At 31.1% G+C, this 14,031-nt stretch overlaps 2 protein-coding genes across 2 annotated transcripts in view; both read left to right on the top strand.

The window, feature by feature from the left end:
* The window catches only part of LOC123290449 (dedicator of cytokinesis protein 3), an 88,152-nt gene extending 83,502 nt beyond the window's left edge, over positions 1–4,650 (top strand). The window contains exons 21-27 of the mRNA XM_044870629.1: positions 388–554; positions 631–843; positions 964–1,265; positions 1,344–1,482; positions 1,542–1,744; positions 1,905–2,116; positions 2,942–4,650. Coding sequence (XP_044726564.1) covers positions 388–554; positions 631–843; positions 964–1,265; positions 1,344–1,482; positions 1,542–1,744; positions 1,905–2,116; positions 2,942–3,504 — 1,799 coding nt within the window. The 3' untranslated portion in view covers positions 3,505–4,650. The remainder of the gene's footprint in view (positions 1–387; positions 555–630; positions 844–963; positions 1,266–1,343; positions 1,483–1,541; positions 1,745–1,904; positions 2,117–2,941) is intronic.
* A 4,998-nt stretch (positions 4,651–9,648) lies between these two features.
* On the top strand, positions 9,649–12,767 carry LOC123290564. Its single transcript, XM_044870798.1, has 2 exons — positions 9,649–9,835; positions 10,460–12,767. The coding sequence occupies exons 1-2, from the start codon at positions 9,770–9,772 to the stop codon at positions 12,077–12,079; spliced, it is 1,686 nt and encodes a 561-aa protein (XP_044726733.1). The 5' UTR covers positions 9,649–9,769; the 3' UTR covers positions 12,080–12,767.
* Positions 12,768–14,031: the final 1,264 nt, after the last annotated feature.

The following is a 14,031-nucleotide window of genomic DNA, read 5'->3' as shown; positions in this document are numbered from 1 at the left end:
TTAACAATTTTTAAGTAATCCGCTCTAATTAAGGTTGCTTACAAGGTTATGATTGGATTTAACTATGTTAGTCCAATCAAATTAAACATTGAAGGTTGCATCTAATCAGATATTTTTGTCTTTTTAGAGGCATTGTTATGATCCGGTCGTCTGCCAAGGTCAAAAACTTGGATTTAACATTGCCTTTACATCGTAGATAACATATAAAAAACCAAACATTCCTGATTTTGTGCAGCATTTACCCCCTTTTCATGTTTGATTGAATCATGTTCAGAAATCGAAACTTCAGACAAAAAAATATCTTTCTTGGAATTTTCCTTGACAACTTTTACCCAAAGTTCGATTGTTCAATTGGAAAATCATTTTTTCTTAACCTAATTTATTTAGATATACAAATTTACAACGTAAAACCAATACCTGAACCGAATCCAATATTTTCTGGAATTGAAATACCCGATAAAATAGCAAGATTTTACCACGTAAATGAAGTACGAAGATTTAAATTTGATCGTGTTGTCCATAAAGGATTAATCGATAAAGATAACGAGTTCAAAGTATGTAGCAAGATTTTATTATTAGGTATTGGTTTTATTTTAAAAATTGATTTTAATTTTGGATTCAATATTTTAGAGTCAATGGAAAGAACGGACAATTTTAATAACAGAAAATTCATTACCTGGTATTTTACGTTGGTTCGAAGTAGTGGAAACATATGCGGAAGAATTAGCACCGATACAAGTAGCTTGTGATAATATGCGAACAACTGTACAAGAATTACGAACATTATTAGCTCATAACACGGATAAACCTGATTTCTTTAAGCAGCTTAGCATGAAATTAAAGGTAAAAAAGGATTAACATATTTTTGATCCCTTATTATTTGCTTTTATTTCTTAGAAAGTCTCATTCGAGCCCTTGTTTATGTTTTGATTAATCCCTCAATAAAATGAATTGTTTTTGCAGGGAATAATTGTACCAGAGGTACAAGGTGGTCTCATAAAATATCATCAAGCTTTCTTCACAAACGAATTTGCAAAATTATGGCCAGATCATATACAATATGCCAATGAATTACGAAGTATACTACAATTAGAATTAGTACCATTACTTGAAACGGGCTTAAATCGATATGGACGACTCGCACCACCGGAATTACAACCTTTACATACGGTTATGTGTCAAGGATTGAATGAAATTCGTTACAACTTAGGATCGCCCGTAGCTCCACCAGGTGCACGTTTGCACCGAACTGATAGCATAATCAAGTAAGTAAATTCTTTATTGTAAAGGCTATTAAAATTTTTGAGGTTCACATCTTTGAGTTGACATTTTTCTACCCTTAGTACACCATTACCTCCGTTACCTATCGAAAAGAAATCGAATACCTTAGATGGAACATCTCGTCAGAGTATAGGAAGTTCTGTATACGCACATTACGGTGAAATTATTGAAGATGATGGAAATATTTATTCGAAGCCAATGGTTTGTATAAACATCTTTCCGTATTTGAAGAAGGAAAATAATTATGCGTTTTCTTTTAGGATGTGCCACCTAATCGTGATTCATTAACATTACCAATGAATTCAACAACGAGTACCACAGCGCCGCCAATACCTCAAAGAGAAACTCGACCGCGATCACAAGGTTTTGTACAAATAAACAATACGACAATGGAAGAAACTGTACATACACCAGCGAATCGAGTTAATCATGATTATTCTAGTCTACCTTCATTAAAATCAAGGTGAGTCCTAGTTTCCTGTACTCCCTGCTTTCTTACCCCCGGTAAGTTCTTTTCACTTCACCACACTTCCTTTGTTTTCCACTTCGTCTTGGTACTTTTCTGTATTTTTTTTCCAAATCAAACAAATAAGGTAGTTTTTTATCTTTTGTATTTGTTTTAGGGATTCTATTGATGCAACGGATCCAGCACTTGTACCACCACCTCGACCCACTCATCATAGGGAACGATCATTAACAAAATTACCGTCTCCAAAATTACCATTACGACATTCTTTGCCAACACCAACAGATTCTAGTGGAAATGTACGAAATTCATGGCCAGAAAACAGTAATGGAAGTGAAGAAGCTCCTCCATTACCACCCCGTGGTCAAAGTAAGTTTTTTAATCGACATTATATCACATTGAACTACTCATTATATTATAACTTCTTTGTTAGTTCAGAAACTAGAAACTATAGAATTTGTACCTCACATTTAGGACAACATAAATTATAAATTACTTACGGTTAATTTGGCCGCGATACTGTTGATTGGAGAAAGGTAATGGTGGGAAAAGGGTTGAGGATAACAGAGAGACAAATATTACCCTTGGTTAGATGGTGTCGAAACTTTTAAAATTGAAATGGTTTCCAATACAATTATGCAAGATTTCGCACCAGGCTCCATTAGTTGACTTTCAGAGACACCCATATCCATAGTAGAATTAGACAATATATGTTCCATGGAGGACGAGTTTTGGTTCAGTTCGCGCACGTACCCAGTCGATGCCATCTTAGCTTGTTCCTAAAAAACGTGAATACGTTTGTGTGAACAATCCTTGATTTTAGTAATGAAAAAATCGTTCTTTACAATGAATAAATATAATTAGTGAATGTTTTCCGCCTCAGGTTTTTCAATTTTTAATGAGACAATTCGACATTGCAAATATGTAAACAAAACATTGACCAACTTGACAGCTCAAACGTAAAAATAATCAATATGGCGGTGACTGGGTACCGTGCGAGGGAGATTACCGAGATTTAGAGAATGTCCCCATCCTACTCCTACCTGCGCAAGAGCATACCTATTCTAATTCTACTATACCCATATCAGACTCTTTACAATATATTGTGTAAATATGTCATTAATGACGTAATTTTGAGGTCAAATTTTATATAAGAAATTGGTAACTGATTGTAATCTTGATTAAATATTTCAGCACCGGATAAAAGAGGTTCCACATCTTCGTTAGAAGCCCCACCAAATATACCACGTCGATTACAGAAGAAATCATTATCAGTATTTAACGCAGAAGTGACCGATTCACTGGTGGACATCGAAGATGCACAATCATCATTACCGCACAACAACGACCAAAACAACAGTATCGAACATAATAACGAACATCATGATTTACGTGATTCCGGTATTAGTACGGCTAGTCTAGCGGAATTCGGTTCAACAATGAATAATTTAAATAATTTATCGTATGAAGATTTTGATTTACGTGCCCATAAACAATCCGTTATGAATTTAAATATAAGTCCACCGACATCATGTCCAAAATTAAATAATCCACCACCGATACCGCCAAAAAGTACGATGGGTCATCATCATTCAGCTAGTTTAGGTTCGAGTATTGATTTAGGTGGTGGTACTAGTTCTTTAGAACGACGTAGAGAAAGTGATAGTCCAAGTTTTATTGATCGACCAGTTCCTGATAATTACTCGATACCTCGATTACAAGAAACTATTATCACAACTAATGAATCCTCATGTTAAAGATCGTTATCGTTAGTTAGTTTACGAGCACGAGGGGAATAAGGTAGTTGACTATTCCAATCATTCATTTTATAAATCGGTCCATTGTACCTTATGATGTCATAGTATATTGCTCTATCTTTATTTAAGTTTGAATTTAAGTTTTCTAAAAATTTGTTTTTAGTTTTGAAACTGTCAAAAAATAAGGGATATCGTATTTTTTGTGGGGCTTAGGTTAGAGAGGCTGTCCTGGGGTGGGACAAACTTAGACCATAGGGTCCGTTGTGATACCGTAAATGGGTTGGCCCATCCCCGGTCACTACTCAATGAACCATTTGGAGCTGTTTAAGAACAGCAGGAGGGCTTTGACGTCGAAGAGGTAGACAATTTCCTGGAATGTCCCTGTGTCCCGGGACCCATACCAGGTCTACATTCATTCGTTCCGCCAGCTCATTTAAGGACGTACGGCAGTCCTGTACTACCTTTGACGTTAGATAGACTGAGCTGAAGGATTTTAGAGCCGCTTGGCTGTCGGTGAATATTGTAATGTCCCTGCACCTAAGGGTGTTCAGTCTTAGACATTCACAAACCTCGTTAATAGCCATCACTTCCGCTTGATACACACTACAGTGATCCGGCAGCCGAAATGATAGACGTAGATCAAGATCTTCAGAAAAGATCCCACAACCCACCTTCTTCTCTAACTTAGATCCGTCAGTGTAGAAAACAGCCCCCTTTGGCTTATCTAGTTTCTCCTCTCAATCCTGTCTGAAAGGGATCTTTACTGAGAACCTGTTCCCAAAGTTAGGAGAAGGTAAAACGTAGCAAACGGATTTTGGAAGTGAAATTTACTGCTATAAGCTTTCGTTCTATAAACTTTCAAAAGATAGTGGTGAAGTAATATTAATTGAGTGTATTATAACTGAGCAAGTTAAAAAATACGATATTCCAATATTTTCTTTAGAAAAACATTTAGTCAACATAACCCTATTACAGAAAAAAATAAAAATTTTCACTTGAATACCAATCGATCATATTTTTCATGTTCAGTATTTGAATTAAATTCAAGAAATTTTCTACTGTGTCGTATTTATCAGGGCCTAGATTATAGTCTGTAATTCTAGTGGATTAAATAATTAACTATTAGGGATGTTAAATGTTAGGATTTTGTGCGTTTATAGAATCTACTACTACTTTTTTTTAAAAGTGAACGAAAATGTTAGAGTGTCCAACTATTGTCTCATTGCTCATTACGATAAAAAAAAAAAGATACAAATTTTTTCTTCCAAATAATGTAGTTGGTATCTTTATGGTTAGTGGGTTAGTGATGTTAGATGTCCCTATATTTTAAAGATAACTGAAATGTGAATTCTAAAACTGTGTTAACGTAAAGAAATCTTCGTCTATCAATGTCGTATAAATCTTGAGGACCATTAAAATTAAATGACTAAACATTTTTTTATAAGTAAAGAGAGTTATACATTATCAAACAAATTTCGCAACTTTGCGAAAGCATGCTTGTCATATGGAGGGTAGAAATAAGGGAAACCATCTTGGTATATAAAAAGTGTCCACCGAAAAGCATGAAGCTGGTGGCGCTGCTAAGATAAAGATCTAAAAAAGTAAGATAAAAACCTAAAAAAGTTGTTAGAGATGGACAGAGAAGTTCATATCAAACACCTTTTGCTACACAAGCGTCATTCTGGTCAATTTTAGAACTGTTATATTCTGTTTTCAGCTGGACACTTGTTTACTTTAAATCGCTCTCTAAGATGGTTCTCCATTTTTCTACTCTCCATAATGAGCTTGACACTAGCCAACTACCCTCTACCCCCCATCTACCCTCCATCTAAACCTTTCAAGTGTCAAAGTCATGGAAACAGGTGAAGCGCCTATTGCCCATGACTATTTTTGGATAAAACATTTTTCAGTAGCTAAGCAACTCCGAAAACTAGGTCCAATCTAATGTCAGAACTATCAAACTCTGCCACTTTTGTTTAAGTTAAAACGAGCTATTATCCATAATAAATGGTCCACCCTGTATTTTGTTTGGTAACGTAAACTCTCTGGGCAAAAAAAAATTTATAATATCTAATATTAAGCTTCCAAATCTTCATTCAATACTTTTGTACGGACATCTTAAAATACCAAACGAAATCATGTAATAAGAATACTCTTTTAAATATTTAAAATTAATGTCAAGGTAATAAAATTATATTTTTTGTGGGAATTCGAATGTGAGTAAAAGTGGTAAACATAAATTATATTTTTTTAGATTTAATTCCTAGAATTTAGTTTTATCGAACTCTAGTTTTTACAATTCATTTTCAATTTGACTGATCTTAGTAAATATATAATTAAAAAAAAATAAAAAACATACAAATATTTATTTTGAAATAAATAAGACGTAAATTTAATTAATTTATCCACCAATATAAATATATAAAAAATAATTAATTAATTATTCCATTGTACAGTAAATTAGTTTTATAAGTTACAGTAAAATGTTTTTAAAATAGCTTAAAAATTATGGCGAGAAAATAAAAGGCATTGGATAGATAAAAAAAGGGCGGGAGGTGTTGTGGGACACTGGGTAAGAACTATGCTTCTTTCGTTATAAATTATGCTTAAACCTTTTCACGTGAGTCCTCGATGAGTATACTAATAATATTATAGTGTCAGCCGTTTATTTTTTTGTCTAGCCTCCTTCCGCCGAACGCGCTATCAGGAACAGTTCCAACAAGATTTTTAGGTCAAAAATACTTAAGATTTTGGCTTTGTAAATAGGCAAACAACAAATAATCGGGAGAAATTTTTCCAAATCGTTAACACACAAAATTAGCAATAACGCCCTGTCATTTGCTTAATAAATTCGGGCCATGGATCATAAAATCGCCTCGATCTGAAAATTCTCTAGTTTGCCATAAACACTGTCTCAGTTATAGAGGTAACTATGTCGGTTAAAATCGAAAGAACGAATCCCAGATACAGAGGTTTGCTTCGACTCACTAATAGAAGAAGTTCAATGCCAAAGTGTTGGGATCTCAGCACGAGTTCCAGTCATGGAAGTTTCTCATTTATCCAGGTCCCACTTAATCAAGTTTCACTGTACTTTGAATCCTCTTGGAGGCAAAAATAATTGAGTTTGTAAATAACTAAAAATAGAAGCAGATCGGGTAGTGAAGAAATGTAATGGGATAAAAAGTCTATACAGATACATCAGAGGTCAAAGGTTCGATCTCCGCGAGGATGTGTACATTTCTTCAGTTTGCCATCTTTGTTTTACGATAACTCTACGACTTTTATATCTATCGTATTGCCTTTGATGAAAGTATTAAGATATATTTCTTTGGTTAGAATGTTTAGAGAAAGAAATATACAAAAATTTAATCGCGCATCATGTACAATATTTCTAATCATCGTATGTTTAATTCTTGTGTATATATTATTTATAGCAATCAAAATTTGTAAAAATATAAAAATTATCTGGACAAGAAAGTTTTTTGAAAAACCCCTTCATTCTTAGAATTGCCTTTCGAGGTGAAAACCATCGTGTCCACTATTTTCAGCTAATGTGGTGGCTAAATCAATCACGATAAAGAATTATCGCTAGCCAATCGTGTTGGCGCACTATGAAATAGTTGAAGTATGTCGGAAGAGTCCCTAGATTCTTATTTGGGAGTCTCTATAACGTTAGATTAGGTAAGGTTAGAGTGGCTGTCCTGGGATGGGACACGCTTAGACCATAGGGTCCGTTGTGATACCGTTAATGGGTTGGCCCATCCCCGGCCACTACTCCATGAACCATTTGGAGCTGTTTAAGAACAGCAGGAGGTCTTTGACGTCAACTGACTTTAGGTCGGAGAGATCGTCAAAGAGAGACTGGCTATTGTTCCAAAATTGTCCAGATGATTTTCAATTTTTTACAAGTTTTGACTTATTTAGAATTAGTAGTAAATCAAAAAAACAGGTTTTTTTAATTTCATATCATTCCATTATTTAGGAAAACATCATTTGTAAAAGATAATAAATAAACCCCATTTATAAAAACAAAAAACATAAAAATCATTTATTCAAATTATTTATAATAAATTTAAAATTAATATTTAATATTTACATACCGTGCCAATAATGTATACAAAATTTTTTATTCCAATTTTATACAAGACAAACTAAAAAATAGAACACAAATCATATATTTCATAATTAAGTTTTAAAATTAAGGTAGTATAGCAGTGTCGAGACAGGAAATAGTTTATTTAAATCAGCGCAATCATCTTTGAATTATTTTTTTACAATAAATGATACAAAAAAATTTATAATTAATTAAAATAACACAATATAATATTTTATTGATCAAATTTAATACATATTAATAATAATTAAAAGTCATAAAAACATTTTTTAAAGCTGAGTTGACTAAAATTTAAGCGTCAAATTCAATGAACAACTGTTCGCTTAGAATTTTTTACAGTGCACGTTTCAGACATAGCCAAATATCTTAGAGTATTAAGTACATAGACTGAGCATCACCCAACAGGTGTGCCAACAACTGAGGTAATTTCTTGGGTCAGCTTGGGACATTTATCAATAAAATACATTTATCAAAAGAAAATAGGGATATTTACCAAAAAAATATGTATTGAATATAAGGAAATTTATCAAAAAAATATACATTAAATATCAAATTTTCTTATCACAAAATGTTTTACATAAAACATCGTGATTTCACTGAACTTTTTCGCTTTTTGACTTAAAAAAAATACTTATCACGTATCACGTAGCATTTTTTCTTACGGATCTACAATGACAAGTATGACAACAACACTTTGTTTTGGCATTTCTACAGGGCCATCATGATAGATTTGACCCAAGCAATTACCTCAGTTGTTGGTACGCTTAAAATGGTTTGACGCCCATTCCATGTAACTAAATGATCTAAGTTAAATATCTATTGAAAAGTTGATTTTTTTTTTTTAAATCAACAATGCCAAATTTGCACAAACTATCAATTTCCGGCATTATTGAAAATATAAAATTAAAAAAAAAAAGTAGTTAACTATTAACTTCGACATTGCTATACTACCTTAATGGAAAATGCTAAACTGTATTTTATTTGAAATGAAAACAATTTTGAGAATAATATTATGTAAACGATTAAAACTTTTTTAACCAAGAAAAAAGAAAATTCCAGAAATATGCTGTAATAATAATTTAAAAAAAATAATTATTAAAAAGTGATTTATGGATATAAAATAATATTTTACTTATATTTTTATGACAAAAATTAATATCTCAGATAAAATTATAAATATATATTCAATAATTCAAATTATTTATTTACAATTATTATAGACATTTTTGTAGTATAACTAGTCATTAGTAATTTAATAAAAACAATTGTAATTTTTAGTATTTTATGTTTAGTAACTTAAGTAATTAGTATTTTTAAGTATTAATTGTATTATTATTATTATTGATTACTCTTGTATTTTATGGCTTTAATAATAATATTTCAAACATCATTTATTTCAATTTCAATTTCCAGGCCCGTACCGAGAGAAGGGGGGCTTTGGTGATTCAATCCTCCATTGAAAATATCTCCATATAAATTGACCTAACAATATAAGTCCTTACTTCTCATTCTCTTAAAGTGAAGAACTGATTTGCAAAATACTTCCTTGCCAATGTAGTTTTAACGCAATTAATTTTCTTGATCTTACGCACTTTTCTTTTGAAGATGATGCGGAAGCTGAGGCTCGCGAAAAATGAAGATTCAATGTTCAAATGTACAGACGGATTCAGTTGAAGATTATTTCCGGATCACAATCAATAACAACTTCAAAATAAGGAAAATGGTAAAAAAAATCTCTCCTCCTTGGGCGAAATCCTAGATCTGCGCCTGATCATATCCCTGATAAAATTATCTGACCTTTACAAAAAAACATTACATTAATTTTAAAATAAATGGTTAAAAAAGAGGGAAAATTTTTGGCAAATTTTGGATCCGCGCCTGATCTTATCATTCCTGATAAAAAAATCTGACCTTTACAAAAAAATATTTACATAAATGATTAAAAATTCACTTTTAGTGTGTCTCAAACCTATAGTATGTTATTCTTTTACAAGAATAACAACTATCGGGTATTCCCCAGTTATGTTTATTTTCAAATCTGTCTTTTAAAGCCACTGCAAATACTTAAATTTAAGGTTAACAAAACTAAGTTGCATTAACTATCAAATGAAATTCAATTTTTCAAGACAAAATACATTTTAAACACTTAAAATGGTCAGCGATATTAAAGATTATTATAAATTGCTTAACATAAAAATGACTGCAACAGAATCGGAGGTAAGAAAATTTTTTGTATCATTTTCGATTTTTTACATTTATTTTATTAAATTTGCGACTTTTATTATTAAAAATGCTAACAGTACGCCCGGAAAAAAATTAATGAAATCATTTTTTACATTGATTAGGAATCCGTTTGCGAAGATGGTGAAAAATTAATAGTTTTCTTTAATTACCGAAAATTATAAACTTTCATTATCATTAAAAGTTATTTTTCATACCTTAAAACGAATAAATGGATTACGGTAATTAAAAAGAGATTGTTAATTACCTTATTTAATATTTAAAATATGCTTTAAATGCGCGAAAAAATGAATATAAAATTGAAGTTATGATGTCCATTTTAAAGCACATTGAATTTACATTATGAGTGCATCCATATCCTCTGGTTATGTTTCTAATGCGGTTGGCTTAGCACGGGCTTGTGTGTTTTTGAGCCTGTGACCCACAAAATTATTTATTAATACAAAAAAAAAAAAAAAAAAAAAAATTTTTTTGCCATCTCCGCCAATGAGATGGTAATCTACGTAAAAAATTATTTTGGTCATTCTAGGCGCATTTTTAAGAAAAGTCGCTAAAGTGCAAATCTTCCGATAATTAACGCATATTAAAATTTTATTTTAGATAAAGTCGGCGTATAGAAAACAAGCTTTATATTGTCATCCTGATAAAAATAAAAGCCCAAACGCAGCAGCTTTATTTCGGGAATTAACAGAAGCTAAAAATAAATTAACAAATCCAAATGCTAGGGAAATTTATGACAGACAATTATTACAAAAACGGCAGGAGCTATTAAAACAAGAGCGTTTACGACAGGAGTTATTAAAGCAAGAGCGATTACGACAGGAGCGATTAGAACAAGAGCGACTACAACAGAAGCTAATACAAGAAGAGCAGGATCGATTACGACAGAAGCGATTAGAACAAGAGCGACTACAACAGAAGCTAATACAAGAAGAGCAGGATCGATTACGGAAGGAGGAATTAGAGCAGAAGAAATTAAGAAATAGAGTAGCAAAAATTAAAATAGCAGTGATTTGTAAACTCAGAAAACTCAAAAGAAATTCAAAAGAGGTGATCATTAATAGGTACAACATTTTATACCAACAACTGGTGTCAGCTGCTCAATGTATTTTAAATACTTACAACTTCGTAATTTCACTTCCTCGCTATTGTTATATAAAAGCAATTTGTAAATTCAGACAATTTAAAAGAAATTCAAAAAAGATGATCATTAATACGTACAACTTTTTATACCAACAACTAGTGTCAGCTGCTCAATGTATTTTAAATACTTACAACTTCGTAATTTCACTTCCTCGCTATTGTTATGTAAAAGCAATTTGTAAATTCAGACAATTTAAAAGAAATTCAAAAAAGATGATCATTAATACGTACAACTTTTTATACCAACAACTAGTGTCAGCTGCTCAATGTATTTTAAATACTTACAACTTTGTAATTTCACTTCCTCGCTATTGTTATATAAAAGCTATTTGTAAATTCAGACAATTTAAAAGAAATTCAAAAGAGATGATCATTAATACGTACAACTTTTTATACCAACAACTAGTGTCAGCTGCTCAATGTATTTTAAATACTTACAACTTTGTAATTTCACTTCCTCGCTATTGTTATATAAAAGCTATTTGTAAATTCAGACAATTTAAAAGAAATTCAAAAGAGATGATCATTAATACGTACAACTTTTTATACCAACAACTAGTGTCAGCTGCTCAATGTTTTTTAAATACTTACTATTTCGTAATTTCACTTCCTCGCTATTGTTATATAAAAGCTATTTGTAAATTCAGACAATTTAAAAGAAATTCAAAAGAGCTGATCATTAATACGTACAACTTTTTATACCAACAACTAGTGTCAGCTGCTCAATGTATTTTAAATACTTACAACTTTGTAATTTCACTTCCTCGCTATTGTTATATAAAAGCTATTTGTAAATTCAGACAATTTAAAAGAAATTCAAAAGAGATGATCATTAATACGTACAACTTTTTATACCAACAACTAGTGTCAGCTGCTCAATGTATTTTAAATACTTACAACTTTGTAATTTCACTTCCTCGCTATTGTTATATAAAAGCTATTTGTAAATTCAGACAATTTAAAAGAAATTCAAAAGAGATGATCATAAATACGTACAACTTTTTATACAAGAAGATAGTGGCGCCGATTCGTTATTGCTTGTTAAATACTTCCCGCAACTTTTTATCATTATTTTGATAAAAATATATACTTTATACTTTTTATCAGTATTTTTAGTAATTCTATTAACGAGGTAGGAGTCGCTACCGGATAATATTTACGACATAGTACATAAATTTGCAATTATTTATTTTTTTCGTAAGTCTGTGTCGCGTCGCTTTAAGTGCCTTTCGAAAATTGTACGACCATATATGTAATACTGCTATATGGCCAGCTGTCCATTTGAGCCCGTACGAGGAACAGTCACGGGAAGAGTGAGATGTAAATAGGTAGTTTTTACCTAGTAAAAAGTGTATATAGTTAGACGCATTTATATGAATGTGTTGGGAAAAATAATAAACACGAGAAGTGTCAAAAGAGGCGCAGAAATGATTGTCTGCACCCTTCGAAATTCACCGGACCTCTATCTCGTCTAGCCATATAGTAGTATTACATAATTGCGTTCGGCACTCGACCATTTTGAATGTGCACCAGTGGCGTACAATTGTTTTTTTACCCAGTAGCGACTATTTGTGTATTATTTTATTTATTTGTTAATACACATTACAATTATCATTATAAGTAAGAATATGTTATGTTCCTTTGATATTGATATCGTTTCTTTAATTTTTATAATTTTTAATTTTATGTTAGTTTAATTTCATTTTCTTTATAAGCCATATAAAAAAAACATTTAATTTTATGCTGTGATTTCATTTTAAAAAAAAAATACATTACCTTAACATATAAATACTGCATTCACACATTTAAAGTATAATAAAATTTATCATAAAAATTTGTTTTATTAAAAAACCTCCAACAAATCCATATTTTTACAATAAAATCCAATTTGCCTTTTTAATATGGACATAATTTTGTATTAATAAAATGTTGAATTGTCATTTTATTTACTATATGATTTTTATACCATGTATATGAAATATACCAAGGTATACTAAGATTAGTCCCAAGTTTGTAACTTTTAAAAATATTGATACTATTAATAAAATTTTGGTATAGGTGTTCATAAAATCACCTAATTAGTTTATTTCCGGTTGTCTGTCTGTCTGTCTGTCGTCTTCCGCCTGTCATCACGATTACTCAAAAACGAAAGGAGATATCAAGCTGAAATTTGTATAACGTGCTTAGGACGTAAAAAGTGAGGTCAAGTTCGTAAACGAGCAACATAGGTCAATTGGGTATTGGATCCATTGGACCCATCTTGTAAACTGTTAGAGATAGAACTACAGTTTAAATGTAAAGAATGTAGCTTATCAAAAACTAAACAACTTTTGCTTGAAACATTGTTTTGTAAACTTTTTACCCGTGAGAGCGCAAATTGTATAGTATATATTATATTTATAGTTGATTTCTGACATCATGAGCACTGGCCAGTATACTGGTGAGTATTACGGAACACATCCTATATAAATACATACAGTTCAGAAGAAATCGGTTTTAGAGAAAATTTGCAAGAGACTTTTTTTGTAGTAAATTTATCAAATAACCTTAAAAATATTTTACCGAGGCATAATAAATAATTTTCGCAATTTTATTAAAGAAAATGGTTTTAAAGTTTTCCGGCCACTTTTCCGACTTCACAACATGCATTTATATCATCAGTAGGACAATTTGAAAAGAGTCGTATACAAATTATTGGGGTGATAGAAATTTATTTAAATACAATCACTTATCTTATTTTTATCAATATTTCAGAAATTGAAATAATCCAATTTAAAAATAGATCAACAATGGGCTTAACATTCATTTAAGTATTGAAAGCAAGATAAGCGCAGGTGTGTTAACTTTACTTGAAAATGACGAAATTCATTAATTTTGAAAAAAGCTGTCAAACACAGCTGATGTTTATACACTAGGAAATAAAAAACTGTTTTGGTAGTTTAAATCAAAGAGATTATATATAATGTCCATGGTTTATATATAATTTTTCGGAAAATATAACATAATATTACTTTTCTGATTCATAATTG

This window comes from Chrysoperla carnea, chromosome 1 (assembly GCF_905475395.1).
Source record: "Chrysoperla carnea chromosome 1, inChrCarn1.1, whole genome shotgun sequence".
NCBI classification, from domain to species: domain Eukaryota; kingdom Metazoa; phylum Arthropoda; class Insecta; order Neuroptera; family Chrysopidae; genus Chrysoperla; species Chrysoperla carnea.
Note: the sequence above shows the minus strand (reverse complement) of the source record. Positions and strands in the feature narration are given on the sequence as shown.